The sequence below is a fragment of the Manis pentadactyla genome, chromosome 5 (assembly GCF_030020395.1).
Source record: "Manis pentadactyla isolate mManPen7 chromosome 5, mManPen7.hap1, whole genome shotgun sequence".
NCBI lineage: Eukaryota > Metazoa > Chordata > Mammalia > Pholidota > Manidae > Manis > Manis pentadactyla.
The window spans coordinates 84050577-84070566 of record NC_080023.1 but is presented as its reverse complement, the minus strand read 5'-3'; the positions used below and the strand labels follow the sequence as shown (position 1 = coordinate 84070566).

Genomic DNA, 19990 nt, shown 5'->3' with positions numbered 1-19990 from the left:
GTGTTGGATGATGTTGATGGACTTTCGAATGTTGTACCATCCTTGCATCCCTGGGATGAATCCCACTTGGTCATGGTGTATGATCCTTTTGATGTATTTTTGAATTCGGTTTGCTAATATTTTGTTGAGTATTTTTGCATCTACGTTCATCAGGGATATTGGTCTGTAGTTTTCTTTTTTGGTGGGGTCTTTGCCTGGTTTTGGTATTAGGGTGATGTTAGCTTCATAGAATGAGTTTGGGAGTATCCCCTCCTCCTCTATTTTTTGGAAAACTTTAAGGAGAATGGGTATTATGTCTTCCCTGTATGATAAAATTCCGAGGTAAATCCATCTGGCCCGGGGGTTTTGTTCTTTGGTAGTTTTTTGATTACCTCTTCAATTTCGTTGCTGGTAATTGGTCTGTTTAGATTTTCTGTTTCTTCCTGGGTCAATCTTGGAAGGTTATATTTTTCTAGGAAGTTGTCCATTTCTCCTAGGTTTCCCAGCTTGTTAGCATATAGGTTTTCATAGTATTCTCCAATAATTCTTTGCATTTCCGTGGGGTCCGTCGTGATTTTTCCTTTCTCGTTTCTGATACTGTTGATTTGTGTTGACTCTCTTTTCTTCTTAATAAGTCTTGAAGCCACAATTTTTAAAAAATAATTTCTTCATTTATTAGCTGAAAAACTTGTATAAAGAGACCCTTCTGCCTCACCTGTCTTAGGGTTAAGTAGTGGTACAGTTCATATAGAACAGACAGGATAAGTTCTTGATTGTTTTTTATCAGTTTTCAAGAAAAAGAGTTTCCTTTCCTTCTTCAAAAACAGCTAAGTGGTATTTTTCAGGTCTTTGGTCAAGGAGCATTTCTGGGTTACCCTTGAGTCCCATAGACACATTCCTAATACTCTGGAATAGTTATCTTGCTCTTTGGTATAACAAGAATGTCTCAGGTGCCTCTTCTAATTCCTTGTATTAGACCTGGAATCAACCGTATCTCCAATAACTCTGATTTATTTTAGTGGAAAATGGTATTTCAGCTCCACAATCTAGCAATAAAGATGCTGCAGCTACTAGATTGTTCATTGTTTCTGGGCCTTTTCAGTGTGCAAACTAGGAAATAGTTTTTTTTAAAGCTAAAACAGCTTATGTGTTTATACTGTTATTTCCCTTTCAAATAAGCTCTTTACGCATTTACTCAAACTTTTATATCTTATATTTCTATCTCATTCCTCCCACAGTAATAATCCAAGTTCTCAAAACCAGGACAAATGATAGAATATGTCATGATTATTTCTTTACTTTATGCCATATCATATACATAAGTTTCATAGTAATATTACCAATACTACCCCACTAATATATTGAAAACAAATTTTCTTTGTATATATTCTCCATTTTCTGTCCCCATTTTAATTACTTTTTAAATTTTGAAATACTTTGAAATTTATAGAAAATTCACAAAAATAGTAGAGACTTTCTATACTCAGGCTTCCTATTTGATAAAACTTTCTATGTTTGCTTTATCACCACGCCCATGCTCTCTCCCTCCCTACTATTCCTACCCACCCACCCACCCACTGAACACACACATAACATAAATTGTGTGTGGTGTTCTTATTTTATTTTTTCCTGACCCAATTAAGAGAAAGTTGTAGAGAAAGATGTCCTGTTATCCCTAAATAACTCAGTGTATATTAAGACAAGGACACTTTCTAACATAACCACAGTATGACCATCAAATTCATGAAATTAGTGCATGTACTGCATTCAGATTTTGCCAGTTTTCCTAATTATGTCTTTGATAGCAAAAAAGATACATACTGCATTTATCTGGATGTATCATTCTCCAGATAATGCTTTTTCTTTCTTGACCTTGGCATTTTTGGTGAGTACATTCAGTTATTTTACAGTATTTCCCTCAATTTGGATTTGAATGACATTTTCTCATGAATTTTTGGCAGGAATATGATAGAAATGATGATATATTCTTAGTGTAACATACCAGGAGATACGTGTTGATTGGTTGTTACTTGTGAGTTAACTTTGATCACTTAGTGAAGTTGGTGATTGCCAGGTTTTTCCACTCTAAACTTACTTTTTTTTTTTACCCTTTATAATTAGTAAATATTTTTGTGGGAAAATACTTTGAAACTGTGTAATAAATGTTCTGTTCTACAACAAACTTTAACCTACTCCTTTTAGCATCCATTGATGATTCTTTCCTGAATAAATATTTGATGGTTGCCAGATGTTGATTTTTTAATTCTGTCATTCCTTCCACAGTTTATTAGTTGGCTTACAACTTATTAATGTAGATTCATGGATTCCTATTTATTATATTACTATCATTTTTTAATTTTGATGTTCAGATTGCTTCAGATTTAATCAGTAGGGGCCCTTTCATGGTGGCTCCTGTGTCTTTTTGACATGTCCTTATTGTTCTTTGAGCTTTCTGATTTTCTGGTAAGAAAAAATTTTCAGCCCTACTTTTTACTTACTCTGCCTTAGAAATCAGCTAATTCTCCAAGGAGCCCTGCTTCTTTTTAGTGGACATTGGTACTTAAAAACTAAGGTATGGACACTGGATAAGGTCATTCCCACAGGGGCGTTATTGCCTCTAGACCCTCAGTAGACAGAGCTATGAAATAAATGTATATATGTGTATCTGTTTGTATGTGGGCATACACATCTCTGGTAATTTATTCTATATTAATATTGATATCCGTGTTGAGACTTGCACACCTTCCTTTTTAGTCCACCACAGAGTTCATTCTAGTCTTCTCCATTTCCATATTTGTAATTTCATTCTCTTAACAGTAAGAAATGTGGCACCTGTTATCTTCTTCCGTTTACTTATTTTTTCATTTTCCCCTGTGTGTCATGAGCTGCCTCCATGACCCTGTTGGTGCAGGCCCTGTCAAGTTAAGCTGTGTTTTGGCTATGATTGCCTCCTTGTTTCTAATAAGCTTCCTTGGTTCAGGCATCAGCTGCCAAAAGAAGAGAAGGGGAAGGGAAGAGAAGGGAAATAACTGTTTTTTTTCCCCAAAGTAAAAGGAAAGACATGAAGCCTACCATTTAAAAAATATTTGAACCTTTCTACAGTATCAGAACATATTATTACATACTATATGCTCCCACTTTTAATTGTCATTTAGTCTTGTCTTTATAGATAACTGTACATTTAATGCTTAATGACAATCCTTATGTCAATGTACTTCTAATTATTTTGAATTCCTGAAGCTTCTCTAGTAGGTTTCTAGGAAGGGCTTGTGGGAAATATGCTCTCTATGTTCTGGCATGTTGAAAATAGCTCATCTGTGATCTTAATGCTTGACGTTAGTTTGGTGGATACACAATCCTTCGTTCAAACTTTCTTTTTCTGAATATCCAGATATGTTATTCAGTTGTTTTGTGCAAGTACTACTGATGAGTAAAGTCATTTGATATTTTTTGCCTAGATGCCCAGTTAATTTTACAAGAATATATACAGGTGTTGGTTATTCTGGGTAAATATTCTTAGGCATGTGATTTGCCCTTTAATTACATGATTTCACATGTTTTGTTTTTGTATCAGAAGAGTTTTCTCCAATTATTGTTATATTAGTTCCATTACCTTGCCTTATTTTTCTTCTTCAGGACTCCTATTATATGCATTTTGTATCTTCTTTATCCTTAGTATTTGCCATTTTTTTGTCATTTTAATTTTTAAATTTTCCCTCTTTTTTTATATTCTCTCACATCATTATCTGTTGTTTATTAACTCTTTGTTTCTTCTGCTTTAGTCTTCTCTTTTGAACTCACTTTTTTTCTTTTATTTCTTATTTTTTCCTGAATTTTATCACCTAAGCTTTGGGAAGATACTTGGGATTGTTATAATTTTAATTTGTGGTTTTTTCATATTGTGTATAATTTCTTAAGGTCTTTTTGACTTGTTCTGAAGTACTAAGTTAGAGTGTTTACCTGTTTTGTCAGCAAATCTTTGTAGTATGCTTTCATTGTCTTCAGAGATTTATTTTATTCCTATTCTCTTTCTTCTCATAACAACTTTGTATCAGATTCCACTTTTATCATCATCTTCTGCTCATTTTTATGTGAAGTTAGTTAGCCTTTCTAAATATACAGATATCCTTCTGTAGTTTTTATGTAATGTTTGAAAATTTGTTACCTTGCTCTATGAGATCTCCTCACTCCTTTTTGCTTCCCCACTTTGTCTGTAGTTTGTCTCTCTCTCTCTTTTTTTTTATTGCTACTGCCTTCTTCAGATGGGGTTCTGTTCCCAGCAGTTTCTCCTCAATGTGGCATTGTTCTGAAAGAGAGCTTTAACTAATTAGTTTTGAGAGTTTGTAGTCACTGGAGTGTTATATGCTCTTAAGAGTTTATTGTGGACCCTTTTACTCACTCACATGCTACTGGAGTGAGGAAAAACCCATTCTTTTTATAAACTTTTCTGAGTTTTGCTGATCTTCTGTATAGAGAGTCCCTGTTAGTTATTTTGGAGTTCTTCTGTTCTGTGGACTGGAAAATGACCTATTACTGTCCTATACTTCCCACACTCATGTTATGACCACATAGATTGTAGCTATTGATGTTTTGTTCCCACTTCTTGTACTTTGGGATTTTTGTGCATGAAATTTTCATTTTGTTATCTGGTTGCTCTGTTTTTATGAGGGAATCCACAGGTGTTTAACATTTAAACTGCTGTCACATTCTTCTTCTTGGCATTTCCACACAATTTTTCATATTTAAAAGCTGTGAACCACTTCCTCCAGACCATGCTTGCTTCTGCTCTCCAGGATAACATTGTGATTGCATTAAATATGAACTAAACTGTAGTTAAACATTGACTATATATGTTATATTTATCCTGTTAATAACTAAATATATTGCTGTCTAATTAAGAACCTTTCGGTATCATCTACAACTAGATAGTTTAAAAAACTGAATTTCTTATATCTGGTGATCTTTTGAATGCATTAGCTAAGAAAAGATATGATAGAAAGTTCTTTTATATAGACAAAATACAAATGATAGATATATGTTTACAAATTTGCCAGTGGCACTGCTGGGACTTTTAAAAACATATATAATAGCTTTATTGAAATATAATTCACATACCATACAATTCATTCTTTTGAAGTATACCATTCATGGGTTTTGGTATATTCAGAGTTGTGCAACCATTACAACAATCAAATATAGAACATTTTCTTTAACTCAAAAATAAACCCCATACTCATTAGCAGTCATCATTTCTCCCCAGTTCCACATTCCCCACTAGCCCTTGGCAATGACTAATCTACTTCCTGTCTCTATAGATTTGCCTGTTCTAAACATTTCATATAAATGGAATCATAATATGTGGTCTTTTGTGACTGCCTTTTTTCATGTAGCATGTTTTCAAGGTCCTTCCATGTTGTAGTATATATATCAGTACTTCATTTCTTTTTACTGTCAAATAATATTCCATTGTATGGACATAGTACATTTTATATATCCAGTCATCAGATGAAGATTTGGATTGTTTCCACTTGTTTTTCTATTATGAAAAGTGATGTTAAGAACATTTGTGAACCAGTTTTTATGTAATGTATGTTTTTATTTCTCTTGGATATATACTCAGGGATAGGATTATTGGGTCAAATGGCAACTCTATGTTTGATCATTTAAAGAATAATCAGACAGTTTTTTCAAAATGGCCACACCATTTTACATTCCCACCAGTAGTGTATGAGGGTTCTACATCTTTGTCAACCCTTGTTATTGTTCATCTTTTTTATTATAATCATCCTAGTGGGTGTGACATGGTATCTCTTTGTGGTTGTAATTTTCATTTGCGTCATGGCTGTTGATGATGAGTGACTTGTCATGTGCTATTGGCCATGTGTATATCTATTTTGGAGAATGCCTGTTTAAATACTTCGCCCATTTTTTAATTGAGTTTTTAGTCCTTTTGTTACTGAATTGTAAAAGTTCTTTATATATTCTCTTTTCTTTCAGATATATGACTTTGTAAATATTTTCTCCCATTCCACAGATTGTCTTGTTACTTTATTGATGATATCCTTTGAAGGGTATAAGTTTTTAATTTTGATGAAGTCCAGCCTATTTTTTTATTTTGTGACTTGTACTTTTGTTGTTACATCTAAGAATGTTTTGCCTAAATTAAGGTCATAAAGATTTACTTCTGGTTTTCTTCTAGAAGTCTTACAGTTTTGACTCTTATATTTAGGTGTATTATTTATTTTGAGCTAGTTTTTGTGTATGGTGTGAAGAAGGGGTCAAAATTCATTCTTTTGTATATGAATATCAAATTATACCACCACCATTTGTTGACCCACAAGTTTTGATACACAGTATGTTCAGTTCTATTCAATTCTATTTTCTTAGTTCTAGTATAATTACTTCTGACACGAGTTATCTAGATTTTTTTTTTCTTTCCAACTCTTTTGTGATCTCTCTAGTTACATTTTTATAATCGATTTGCCACTTAAATGCATTATGCTTATAGATTGTGACATATATGGTACTCATTCTTTGAGATGCAAAGGGATAACATTTTGGTCTAACTATAATCTTGTCAATTTTCATTCTTTGTGTGCCTGTAAAGAACAGATATTCACTAGTTGTTGGATATAATGTTGTTACGTCTGGGATATCAAGCTTGACAAATCAGATGTATTATGGGAAATTACAAGCTTACACAAAAGGAGAGAGAATGTATAATCAAGCTCTATTACTCTCTGTCCTTAACCATTATGAATATATATGACCAGTCTTATTTCATATATTCTCACTACCTCCTCTTATTTATTTATTTATTTTTGAGAGGACATCTCTCATATTTATTGATCAAATGGTTGTTAACAACAATAAAATTCTGTATAGGGGACTCAATGCACAATCATTAATCAACCCCAAGCCTAATTCTCAACAGTCTCCAATCTTCTGAAGCATAACGAACAAGTTCTTACATGGTGAACAAGTTCTTACATAGTGAATAAGTTCTTACATGGTGAACAGTGCAAGGGCAGTCATATCACAGAAACGTTCAGTTTTGATCACGCATCATGAACTATAAACAATCAAGTCATATGATTATTCGTTTGATTTTTTTAAATTAATTTTATTTTGGTTAGTTTGATTTTTATACTTGATTTGTATGTGAATCCCACATTTCTCCCTTGTTATTATTATTATTATTTTTTAATGAAATGCTGATCACTACCCCCTCTTTTATAAAGCCTCTGCAGTGTTCTAAAGCAAATCCTAGGCATAGCTATTATTTTATAGATGCAGTGTTTAGATTATTTACACATTTAGCACAGTATTTGCTGTCCATTCCTTTTACACCTCAGCCTGTTTGGAAGCATTTTCCTTCTATCCAAAATATATATATTACAGTACCCTCTGGTGAAATCTTAATGGTAAATTTTCTCAATTTTTGTTTGAAAACCTCTTTGTGTTTAATCTTGTGCATTTTCAGGGAAATTAGTGCAGAGCTCTAGTTGACAGTTATTCTCCCTGAGCATTTTGGAGATATGATCCCAGTGTCTTTTGCTACCAGTGTTGCTGTTGAGATATAAATAGGAAGTCTAATTTCTGTTTCTTTGTAGATAATTTCATTGGCTTCTTTAAATACTATCTCTTTTTCTTTGTTGGCCTGCAGTCTCACCATGATATGACAAATGAAAGTATGTCCACAGTAATGAGATAAATAGTAATTTTGAATTACTAGCTTAAATTTCCTAATATTCTGCTTCTAAATAGTGATTACTGGGTTCTAAACAGTTAGATGCATAAGGAAATGCCTGCTCCTTTAAAAGCCCCTATAATAAGTCTTTTTGGATTTTTTAAGTATGGTTCTAATTCATCAGTTTTACCATTTTATTCTCAAGATCATTTGTATCAATGTGTACAGTATGCTTTCTGTATCTTTCCACAGCACTATTGGAAATAATTATGAAAAATGGAAGCACAGCTGGAAGTAGCCCTCATTGCCGAAAACCATCAGGTAGTGGTGATCAAAGCAAACCTAACTGCACCAAGGACAGCACATCTAGTAATGGTGAAAGTGGAAAAAGCTACACCAAAGACCAAGTAGATGGGGTTCTCAGGTAGGAGCAAATATGACTTACAGCTCCACTATAATTGATATCAGTGCAATTTTTTAATGTTATAACACCTAAAGAATAAAGCGTTTGCGTTATAATTCAATGGAAGAACAGACATCAAGGAATTGAACCCCGGGTATCTATGCTTTCTATTCTTTATAAAATTAGCTTGTCAAGTACAGACTCTGTGGAAGCTTGCATCTTTTAGAGTAACTATAAGCCACAGAGCTACTTCCAAGTCATTTTTTCTTAAGGAAAATTTTCTCAGTTTTTTGACACAGCACAGTATTTATATAACTATGTTGTAGAGAATAAAGAATTTTTTTGTTTTCAATATATACATGAAAGCAGGAGAATTTCACTTGGGAGGAAAATTGAGGTCAGTTAGCAACAGTGCTTTCAGTTTCTTATGTTACTGAAGGATAGTTTTTTCCTATATTCTTTAAGGCTATCCTTACATGTATGCAAACACCATGTCTTCTCCTTTTAATATTTTTCTTACTCTTATTATTCTGAGTGTTTTAATTTTACCTTGTGAGACACTTCTACTTAAAGCAGAAGAATTAGGTGAAGCTGAAAAATTATGAACTGAGTTTTGAGGATCTAACTTTACTAAATTTATGGTTAAGAGAATAATTTCTGGAAAGAAAATGAAACTCTAAGTATGAAACTCTAGAGAAAATACTGTTTTGTTTCCTGCTACAATTTAAGGAAGCTGTATTAATGTTGTACTTACATTGCTCTCTAGAGAAGCTAAAGTATAAGGATGGAGGACTCTGAACAGTGTGACTCATGGGCTTATTCACATGGAGAGTGGATTATAGTGCAGTCAAGGGGAGAGTGGCTAAAACTTGTTAGACTCTTTTCTCTTTTGTGCTTTCTTATTTATTTCTTTTAATCTTACTTTTCTTCCTTTTCTCAGCCTTTTTTCCTCCATTCTTGCTTTGTAGCTTGTTCTTTTTTGCTCACCATAATTTGAATTAAAGTTTTAAAGCAAACATCATTAAAAAAACATTTTAAAGCAAGTATCAGTATTTGTATTTTTGCTTTCTTCCTGTACATTTAGATGCTAAAACTTGATTGAAACATTTTGTCTGATTGTGACCACATTAGAAAAAAGACTCTCTAATTATTCTAAAGCCATGGTAAAGGTATTGGATTGGCATGAATGGTAGTGAAGCACTTTGAAAATATTAAATATTGTTGCTTATCATTTTTATACTGTAATATTATAACAGAGGTGGCTGAGTAAGTGAATAAATGAGAGACTTGCTTTTAAGAAAAAGGTTTAATTAAACGGTATGCTGAAATGTGTTCCAGGAAACCACATCTATCCAAAAACAAATTGTATTTTCTTGTATAAGTTACTTCTTTTTGGGAGAATATGTCCTCAATGAAAGACTTTAATAAAGTTAATTGCATTTTATGTGATTTTTATTTAGAATCATTTTTAAATGTGTTTAATCTTGTGCATTTTTAAAGACTGTGAAATCACCTATATATTTGAAAATATCACCAAAAAAATAGAGTTGAAAATTTTGGAGAATCGGAATCTCCTAAATCTCATGTTACTTTTTTAAAATCTTTTTTCATTTCCTCTGCCCTAGCCTTGAAGGGCAGAGAGTTGTAGCTCAAAATGTGATAAAAGAAGGAAGAGCGGTGCACTCTTCTGCTCTCTTTGTTTTAGTATTTAGGCAGGGGGACATAGTGAGAGAGGAAGAATGATGTATGATCGTGGGTGCAGATACACTTTGTATATGGCCAGCCAGATGTGGACACATGGAAACATAAAATGTTGAGGGAGTTTCTGTCTGTTGGCTTCTCTACTCTGTGAAATTGGAGATGAAGTTATCCTCTGAAAGTTGTAAGAGATGAGATTGAAAGCTTGAGGAGAGTGGGAAAATTATGGAATATTTGCAGAGCTCAGCCAAAGCAAATGGAAAGATTGCCAGTTAGCATTGAGGATCGAGCCAAATTTGAGACCATACATTTCTTGGTGTACCTGTATTAGAGGTTGTTTCTCTGTTCAATAATTTTATTATAGCTTTTCATTAAATGAATGAGTTTTTTTTTTCTTTTGTGGAATGAATATGATTGGAGCATTCCTTAATAGAAACCCTAAGTTATTCAGAATACTTCAGTTGGTACCTTATGCGAGTGAACACCTAAATCATGTAACACTTCATTATTTAGCCCCTATGAGTGTTGCTTTAGTGAGGTAGCAAATCATCAGCAAACACTTACATGGTGTATGTTTCTGTTTTTTTCTTCTACCTATCCACAGGGGATTTTTCTGAAGAAAGCCATACTATCTTGTTGTTTAGCACAATTATACAAACAAGTTGCTCAGTGACAATTTGGCTCAATGGGAGAAGCCATGCAATAATACTGTACCCGTTGCATAAGTAAGAGCTAGCTTACTGTAAGACTGAAGAAAAAGTATGTTGCTTTGTAAAACTAATATTCTATGAAACTGAGTAGTACTGTTTGTTGTCTTTGAGTTGAAATACATAGAAAAATTGAGAAAAAGGGGTCATGGGTCTAATTTGAAGAGGTTTTTAATATCTCATTAAAAAAGCAATATTTTATTTTAAAAATATTTACAAGATCAGTGTGAAATCATTAACTGGGCCACTGTTATGTTTATTGATTAGGAACACTTCTGTACAACTGTTAAGTCCTTTGAAATTTATGGATATTTGATTAGGATTTGATTTAAGCTATAGTACTTTAAATGAAAAGAAAATAAATCATTTTGCTAAACTTAAGTACCTCTTTGTCTCAGGAATAAATAAGTGTTTCCCTATAAACACCAATTCAATTTGCAGTCTGTTTAAATAATCAGCTATGAACATGAAACAGAACTGAAAGAGGACCCTCTTCCCCTGCCCACTATGCCTTCATGCACTTAAAAGAAGACATAAAGGCTGAACCAGACATATTTCTCCATTGTTTAGCTCCCAGACAGATCTTTATGGCCTTCCACAGTATTTTCTTCCAGGGTAGGGAATGGATTACTCCTTTTTAATTTATTTTCTTTTTTCTTCCTTTCTTTTTTTTTTTCAATTCTTTGGTGAGAATGGAGAAGATTTGAATCTTCCAGTAAAGAGCAAACTGTAAAAAGTGAGACAAATGCATTTAGCTGATAAAAAGGAGCATGATGAACAAAAGTATGAATGAGATAAATGTATGAATGAGAGTTTTTAAATTCAGGTGTGAAAAATTAGGTAAATTAGTATATTTGGAGCATTACTTGAAATATGTAATCTTCAGCCTGTCCATTAGCGATGTCAACTGTATACCTCTTTGCTGGCTTCTCAAAGAATTTTTCCTCTATGATGAAAAATTCAGGGCAGGAACAGTATGGTAAAGCTAGATATAGCTGAGAATTAGTGAAATAATTGTTTTTTCTGCCTTTTTTCCCTTCATGGCAGTTCTTAGCTTTATGACAAGTCTCTGGAGGATTGTGAATTCCAACCTAATTTTCCTACACTATCCAACAGCCCTCTCTTGGGTTGCTTTTTCTATTGCCTAGCCTTTTGTGCTTAGAAAATAGCAACAAAAACATTTTAGAGGCTAATCTAGTACATAATTAAATGTTTTATGCATTCAAACTACATAGGAACAACTTTAGGCTTGTTCAACATTTTATCACTGCCTTTTGTTTCCTGCATTCAGATAGTGTTTGTTATATTCTTTGCTCTATTCCTTGTTCCACAGTCTGTTCTCCTCTATCCCAAATTAATTTTTGGTCCCAACTACATTTCCATCACAGCACTTTTCACTTTTGGTCTGAAAATGATGTTTCTGCCCTCAGATTGAACCAGTCATCCATCTGTCTATCCATCCATCCATTCAACGCACATGGTGAACAAGACACAATCCTTGCCTTCAAGGGGCCTATATAGCCTAAAAGAGTCACCAGATAAGCGAACAGGTAGCTGCACTACATTATGGTAATTACTGGGATAGGCTGAATTCAGAGGGCTTTGGGAGACTAGAAGAGGATCACCAAACCTAGTCTTGGGGAATCTGAGTTCTTGAGAAAAGGAAAAGCTAAGCTGAGATCTGAAGAAGTTGTAGAAACTACCTAAGCAGGAAGGGAGGTGGAGAAGGCATGTTCTAGGCACTGAAGTCAACATTCGAAAATATCTGGGAGGGAAGAGAGTCTGCTTAAACATTGATTGGAAAAGCAAACAGGAAGAGGTTGGTTGCTCTTGAGTCTGAAGGGACTCCTTTTCTTTTGGTTCTGAAACAGCAGTTTCCAAGTTAGACTGAGGTTTGAATTTTTACTTGTGAAGCCTTTCCTAATCACCCTATTTGAAATAGCAGGTCTCTCATTCTCCATCCCCCTTTGCCACCTCATTTTTTAATAATATTTATCACCATGTGAAGTGCTTTATATTTTACTTGTATATTTGTTCATTACTTTCCTCTCCCATTTGTAAATTTAATATGAGCAGAGATTTTTTGGGGCTGTTTGAATCACTACTGTAGTAACCAAAACAGTAGTAGATATTCAGAGCATTTTTGTTGAGTAAGTCCCAGTTCCCATCTATTACTTGGTTATCTGAGTTTGGCGATTTGCTCATGCAGAGCCTTGATTTACTCATGGTTTAGGTAGAAACAGTATCTGCCTGATGAAGAGTAAAGTAAGATTCTGTAATTCCCAGTGTGAAGTTTTCATAGACCAGGTGTAGATAGGAATTCAGAATTCTTCAAGTTTTAGAAAGGTAATAAGAAGCATGTATTATTACATAACATCTTAGCAGGGTCTGGTAAGCAGCCCATAACCTAATAGTAACATTTCTACAGCAAAACATACATAAACTCACACTTAAATGGGATTCGTGAAGATACTATAGCAGCTGCACATCCACTTAGCTCAAATTTTGTCTCTAAAAAGAGTTAAGTCAGGTTTTTGTAATCAAATTAGTTATAGAATAACTTTCATTTTTCACAGCTTTATGGATATTGAAATGTGGATATGTGATGGTGGACCTGTGCCTGACACACAGTAGGTGTTCTGTAACACCTTTTTCTATCATATTTTAAACATACCTAGGAGAACGGGTTTCTACAAAGGCAGGGATCATTTTCTGTTTTGTTCACTAATGCATCTCAAGTACCCAGAGGACTGTCTGGGACATGGTGCTCAACAATTATTATTGACTGAATAATGAAGATGTCATGTTTATGAAATAAAATTGATTTGCATTAATATTTATTAAGTACCAAAGTAAAAAAAATACAATTTTAATTATTACTACGATAAAGAAGATTACATAACAGATTTTTGTTGATGTGATTTTAAGAAAATTTCTATCATCTTACACACTGTCTTCTCATTTTCCTTGTTCATATAACACATGGTGAGTGCTTTCATTATAAAAAGAGAGCTAAGGCTTATTTATTCCAGAAATATTTACTGAGAACCTATCATATACCAAGCACTGTGATGGCTAATAAGTTCAAGAGTAAAAAATGATCAATCTTGTCTTTTTTCTTTGAAAACTTATATCAATCTTTGCAATTCTTTAGCTGCCAGTGAACAACTAAGCCTCAGGTCCTTTAACCTATTACTCCTTCTGTCATCAAGCCACTCACTCATACAGGGGATACATCTAAAGTCATAAAGTACTCCACAAAAAGTGTTGAAAATGCATCTGGATTTTAGTGAAGGAAAATTCTTAGTTATGGGAGAATGTTAGCCTCCAAAAGTAACAAAGGTTCTCTGCTCCATTCAGAGTACTTCTTTTCCTAATACACATTAAATACTTCTGACCTAAACTCGTTACATCTTTAGGGCTATAAACCATGTAAATAATCTTTAAGAGTATGCTCATCATAATGAAAATCAGGTAAAATAAACATTTTTGAGTCCCAGGACATATTTTGTGAAATTTTATCTTTCTCAGAAAGTGACACAGACGAATTCTCTTTAGCATAGCTTAGGTTAATTAACTTGCCTTGACATTTAAGTCATAGAGCACTGTAATTGTTTTACATGGACTAAACTATTGCTTTGATACTTGGTTAGGTCTACATTGTGTGACAACAAAACTCTTGGAATGCAATGCATATTAATCCTTAGCTGTGACATACTCATGAGGAACTTTGGAACATTCTTTATGCACTTAAGAGTACTATAAAATTGTTATCCTCTCATTTTTGTTACAGTGTGTGCTCTGTCCTTCATCTGCAGTAGTTATAGGCTTTGCTTTACCTCTCTGTAGCTGCAGTAGATTGTGCCACGGACAGTCTCATGGCCAGCACTTAGACTGGGAAGAAATTGGAGGAATGGTCTATGGCCAAAAAAGAGAATTCAACAATAATCTTCAACAGGATAAGCTCTTATTTGGTATTGAGAAAACAATCCACAGACAATTCTTTCTACTTTTCTAATTAATAAAAAATTAGAGATATTGTATGAAGTTCTTCCTTGAAATTCATATTATAACACACTCTCTTGTTTACAGCATAAACAAATGTAAAAATTACTATGAAGTACTTGGAGTTACCAAAGATGCTGGTGATGAAGATTTGAAAAAAGCTTATAGAAAGCTTGCCTTGAAGTTTCATCCAGACAAAAACCATGCACCTGGAGCAACAGATGCTTTTAAAAGTAAAGTAAACCTTTTAAGCAATTTTACTGAGCTCTTTTTAGAATCCACTTTAAAATGTTTCAGAATGTTAAATTCTGCCTTTAGACTGGTGCATTTAGAAGCCATAATAAACAAGGATCCTCAAAACCCTTTAAAGCTTCATTATTAACTTGGTAATATGGAGAACCAAACAAATGTACTTTGGCTTCACAAAAGCAACATACCAATTTTGGCCAAGTCCTCAGTAACTTTTCTAGGCATGCATGCATGCTTTCTAGTTTACCGTGCACAAGTAGTGTGATAATTATGCATGAGCTTCTAGTATATTACCATCTGGTTCTAAGGGAACTAAAAGCAAAATATAGCTTTTGTGAGTTTATACTCAAGACTCTCAAGAATTAGGAAATAACTTGGAATCGCCAGCTGCCCAGTGTTATTATTTCTGTTAACTCTGGCCAATTTTTCCATTTTTTACATGTATTTCTACATGTATTTTTACATGTATTTTTACATGTATTTACATGTATTTCTAACATGATATTCTTTTCTTTTTAGAATTAGTTTTTTTTCTCTTCTCTGTTATTCATTTCTCTTCATTTTCTTTCTCAATATTCAGTTTCTGCCAACTTAGTAAATAAATGTCAGAAGACTGATTTTGTAATATCATGTTTTGTTATAGAATTTATTCATAATAATTAACTTCTAATTCATAGGAAGATGTTTAAATTTGTGATTGTTCATTCTTATGAATTTGGCATTGATAGAGCCACCATATAATGTTTAAAGTCAAATTCTGGGGTCTTAGAATAACAGGAAGGAGATAACTCATTTTTAAAATATTTCTGAAAGATAGACAACTCAATGTGCTTTCATAAAAATACTGTTAAAATTGTATCCAAAACACTTTATTTCTTGGAGGAAGTTGCCAAGCAAAGTATATTTGGGGATGGTTAATATATTATAATAAAAGCAGCAGACAAAGTGGTGCTAGTGCAAGTAAAATATCTGTGACATTGGGAGCCTTCTCTGTTTCCTTAAGTTAAAAGTAGGATGTTGAAAGCACAGAAAACTATCTTCACTCAAAAACACTAACATTAGCACATAGTCCCCCAAAGGTTAAAAAAAAATTTCACATTATGAATTAAAATCATTTGATTAAAAATTTTTGGTGTTTTTAAAAGGTTTAAAAACATTTTGGCACTGAGTTACTTGTATGTTTGTGATGTGATAGGTGATTTCAGTATTAATTCTTTGCTAGTGCTAAGAACATTAAACAGCTTCTTTCTCCTACTTCTATTTGAAGTCATGTTAGGATCATTGGTCTTAGAATAAAAGTAAATCTACCAATATTTTTACGTCCTGTGTTGCATTTTGCAGAGATGAACAGCATAAATGTAACCCCAGCTGAACACTCAGAAGAGGTTTTACGAAGGTGATTATACTTTGGTGTGGTATTTCAGAATCTAATGCTCTCCTTTGCAGAACTAGATACTTAATATTTATCAACATTCTGAGAGGTGATTCAACTCTAGAGGAGAGGCTCACATTATTCAGTACACAGGAGGTTATCTGTAAATCAGAATGCCAAATTATTAATCCCAAAGAGGATCAGAATAGAAAGTTGGTTGATTAGCCCATTTTTCATTGAGTGGAAACTACATAGACAATGTAGGTTGTAATCCACAGATGCTTAGTAAGCAAAGGTAGTTAATTAGAAAATATTACAGTTAGTGTCATCAGACAGAAATGGCAGGTTTCATTCATTCAGCACATAGGATCTTTTCATTACCTTCTGAATCATCTCATTTTATTTTTAAACAGGTGATCTTAACTTTGGTTTGGGGGGTACCAAGCTGTTTATCTAAGCAAAAACTATAGTTTTTCTATTGTTCTATTGTATAAGTGGTAAGTATAGATTGATTGCTCTGTAATTACTAAAATAGTTTTTTTTAGAAAATGAAAAACACTTTCTTTTTATTTCCTCCACAATTAGAAAAAGAAGAGGTAATTGGTTTAGGGAATAAAGTTAGATAGAAGAGACATTTTCATTTGTCTATTTTGTAAAGCTTTAAAAATAAAAGGTTGCTATCAAGGAGAGTAGACTAAATGAACTCAAGTTCATATGGCTGTTTTTTATAATTAGGATTATAAATTTCTCAAAGTATGGAATATTTTACATATATTTATAGAAAGACTTGCACAGTGTATATAAACATACTTTTTTAAAAATATGAATAAAATGGATCCCTTTACTCCTACTTGCTTACATAGAAGTCTTCAAAACATACTCAGTCTACATTATCTTCAAAGATTCTCAAGTATTTCAGAGACTGTACCTGTGCCTTTTGACATATACATGAATGTAATAACAATACATAAATGAATGAGTTGTTGATGTAATTGCTGGATAAATAATAAATGGATCAGATGCTATTGCCTATGTTAGGTCTGATAGATAAATATTCTTAACACCTGGAGTATTACAAATAAAGAACATCTATAAGAACAAAGAAGTCAGTTCTACTCCTTGGACTCATTCTGGTAGAGAAATATAGTAAAAGAATATGAGATAGTCTCTTACTCAGAGAATTAGTAATTCATAAAGGGGTGACAAGTCTTCCATAGAACATTTGGAATAATAGTAATACCTAACATCTGACAAGAATTTTATAGTTTTTCATTCCCACTTTTTCATTTAATGTTTACTAAAAATCTTGTGAAATAGTCAAGCAACCAGTATTATCCTCCTTTCACAAATAAGAAAATTGAGGTTCAGAGAGATTAACTGATTTACCCAAAATCTCCCAGAAGACTGGATGTAACTAAATACCACAACATAGAATAAAGATGTCCAAAGAAAAGTCAGAAAGATAAAGTAGCATTATAATCAGAGTAATTGGAGAATCATTCATATAATAGGTGACAAGGAGTTTTCTTGAGATGAGTATGATGTGGTTAGAGAAGAGGGAAGATGGCAGAAACTTGGGTATGAGAATGAGGCAAGTGATTTAAAAATCAATGAGGTCTTCTCCTTTCAGGAAGATGGAAGAGATGTACTTTATTTCTTGTACTAAATATAACTGAATATTTTATGTAAAATAATATGAACATAAGAAAACTCTGAAAGTTGGAAAGAAGAAGGTAGACTAGCTAGGGACCTTGGGACCTCAAGAACAACATGGCAGTGAATTGCCTGGACTTTCATTATATCTCAGACAGTGTTGGAGAAGCAGATAACCCAGAAATTCCAAGGAACACAGACAAACAATCAAGAAAATCCTTCACTTTCTAGCCGTATGACCAGGAAAGGATCAACTTAGCATGACAGAAAATGTTCAAGCAATAGCTATAATTCTGCAACCAAATATCCCAGAAAAAATTGTGGCCCCACCCACACCAACAAAGGCTGAATAAAGAACCTAGACTGCCACTCTCTCTAGGCTATAATGAAATGCCCTACCTCTCCCACATACTCCCAATAAGGGTGATAATACAGAGGGTCGAGTAGGGAGATGGTACTCCCATTCCTACTTGGCAGTAATAAGGCATCCTTCTCTCCCCTGGGGTAGTGTCATAAGTGACCTAGAGGAGAGTCAGGACTTTGACCACCATCCAGAGGTAAATGAAGCCATAATTTTATGGTGTCAGTGAATTTACCTGGGGACAGTAATGAGGCAACCTGCTCTTTCCAGCCAAGAAGATTTCAGTGAAAGCTTTATGGGGGACTGGAAATCATATACCTGCCCAGGGGTAATGAGGAGCCCTGCCTTTCAGATGTGATCAGAGGCCAAAGGGGAAATCTGGACTTTACTCCCACCTAAGATTAATTGGTATCCCCTCTTTCTGTAGTGCCAGAATAGTGTCAGAGGGGGACAGCTAAAACAGAAGCTTTAGATAAGGTCCAGAGACTCATAAGATAATACCTCAAATGACCACATTTCAGTTGAAAATCACTTGTCATACTAAGAACCAGGAAAATCTCAAACTGAATTTAAACAATCAATAGATACCCACATGGAGATGTCAGAGAAATTGGAATTGCCTAACAAAGGTTTTAAGGTATCCATCATAAAATTGCTTCAATGAGCAATTACAGATATGCTTGAAACAAATTTAGAAAAATAAGACTCTCAGCAAAAAAATAGAAAGTCAGCAAATAAACAAAAATTACAAAGAATCAAATGGAAATTTTACAACTTAAAAATACAAAAACCAAAGTAAAAACTAACAATGAATGGAATAAACAGCAGAATGACAGAAAAAAGAACCAGTGAACTGGAAAGTAAAAAAGTAGGCATTGTCCAATCTGAACAATGGAGAAAATAGACTGAAAACAGATAAAATGATAACATAGCCTCAGGGACAAGTGGGATTGTAACAAAAAAAAATTGACATTCACATCATTTGGGTCCCTGAAGAAGAGGAGAAAGAGCATAGCTGAAAAAGTAGTCATAAATAAATAAAGGTGAACACTTCCCATACTTGGCAAAAGATATAAGCTTATATAATTAAAGAAGTTGAATGAACCGCAAACAGAAAACCCTAAAGAAATCCACACCAAGACCATATCATAGTCAAACTTCTGAAAACTAAAGACAAAAAAATCTTGAAAGAGGCAAAAGAAAAATGACACTTTACCTGTAAGGGAAAAACAGTTGAAATGACAGTGAATTTCACATCAGAAACCATAAAAGCTAGGAGGAAATGGCACATTTCTCAAGTACTGAAAGAAAAGAATTGTCAACTCAGGATTTATACCCAGCAAAAATATACTTCAGCAATGAAAGAAAATCAAGGCATTTTCAGATGAAGGAAAAATAAGAAGATTTGTCATTGGCAGACATACACTAACAGAATAGCTAAAGGAAGCTCTCTAAACAAAGGAAACAGTAAAAGAACACATCTTGAAATATCAAGAAGGAAGAAAGAATGTGGTAAGCAAAAATATGAATAAATGCAATATACTTTGATTTTCCTCTTCATTTCCTAAGTTATGTTTGACATTTGAAGCAAATTCTGATATTCTGTATTTATGCAGAGAAAATATCTAAGGTAATTATATAATGATAGGGAATGATAAAAGAAAGTAAAGAAAAGTAAGGGTTCTACAGTACACTTGAACTAGTAACATGCTGACACCAGTAAGTTGTGATGTTATATGTTTTATATATATATATATATATATATATATATATATATATATATATACACACACACACATACATATATGTAGGCATACACACATATACATATATATATAGTAATACCTAGAGCAACCACTAAAAACTGTACAAA

General features: G+C 33.4%; 1 protein-coding gene across 3 annotated transcripts in view; it reads left to right on the top strand.

Annotated features, from left to right (window-relative positions):
• The window catches only part of DNAJB14 (DnaJ heat shock protein family (Hsp40) member B14), a 51590-nt gene that overhangs the window by 11002 nt on the left and 20598 nt on the right, over positions 1–19990 (top strand). Inside the window, exons 2-4 of one of the 3 annotated variants that reach the window (XM_036914041.2) lie at positions 7922–8093; positions 14570–14715; positions 16073–19872. In XM_036914041.2, coding sequence (XP_036769936.1) covers positions 7922–8093; positions 14570–14715; positions 16073–16131 — 377 coding nt within the window. In that variant the 3' untranslated portion in view covers positions 16132–19872. Of the gene's footprint in view, positions 1–7921; positions 8094–14569; positions 14716–16072; positions 19873–19990 lie in introns of those variants that run through there. The other 2 variants (XM_036914038.2, XM_036914042.2) reach the window with 2 other exon arrangements.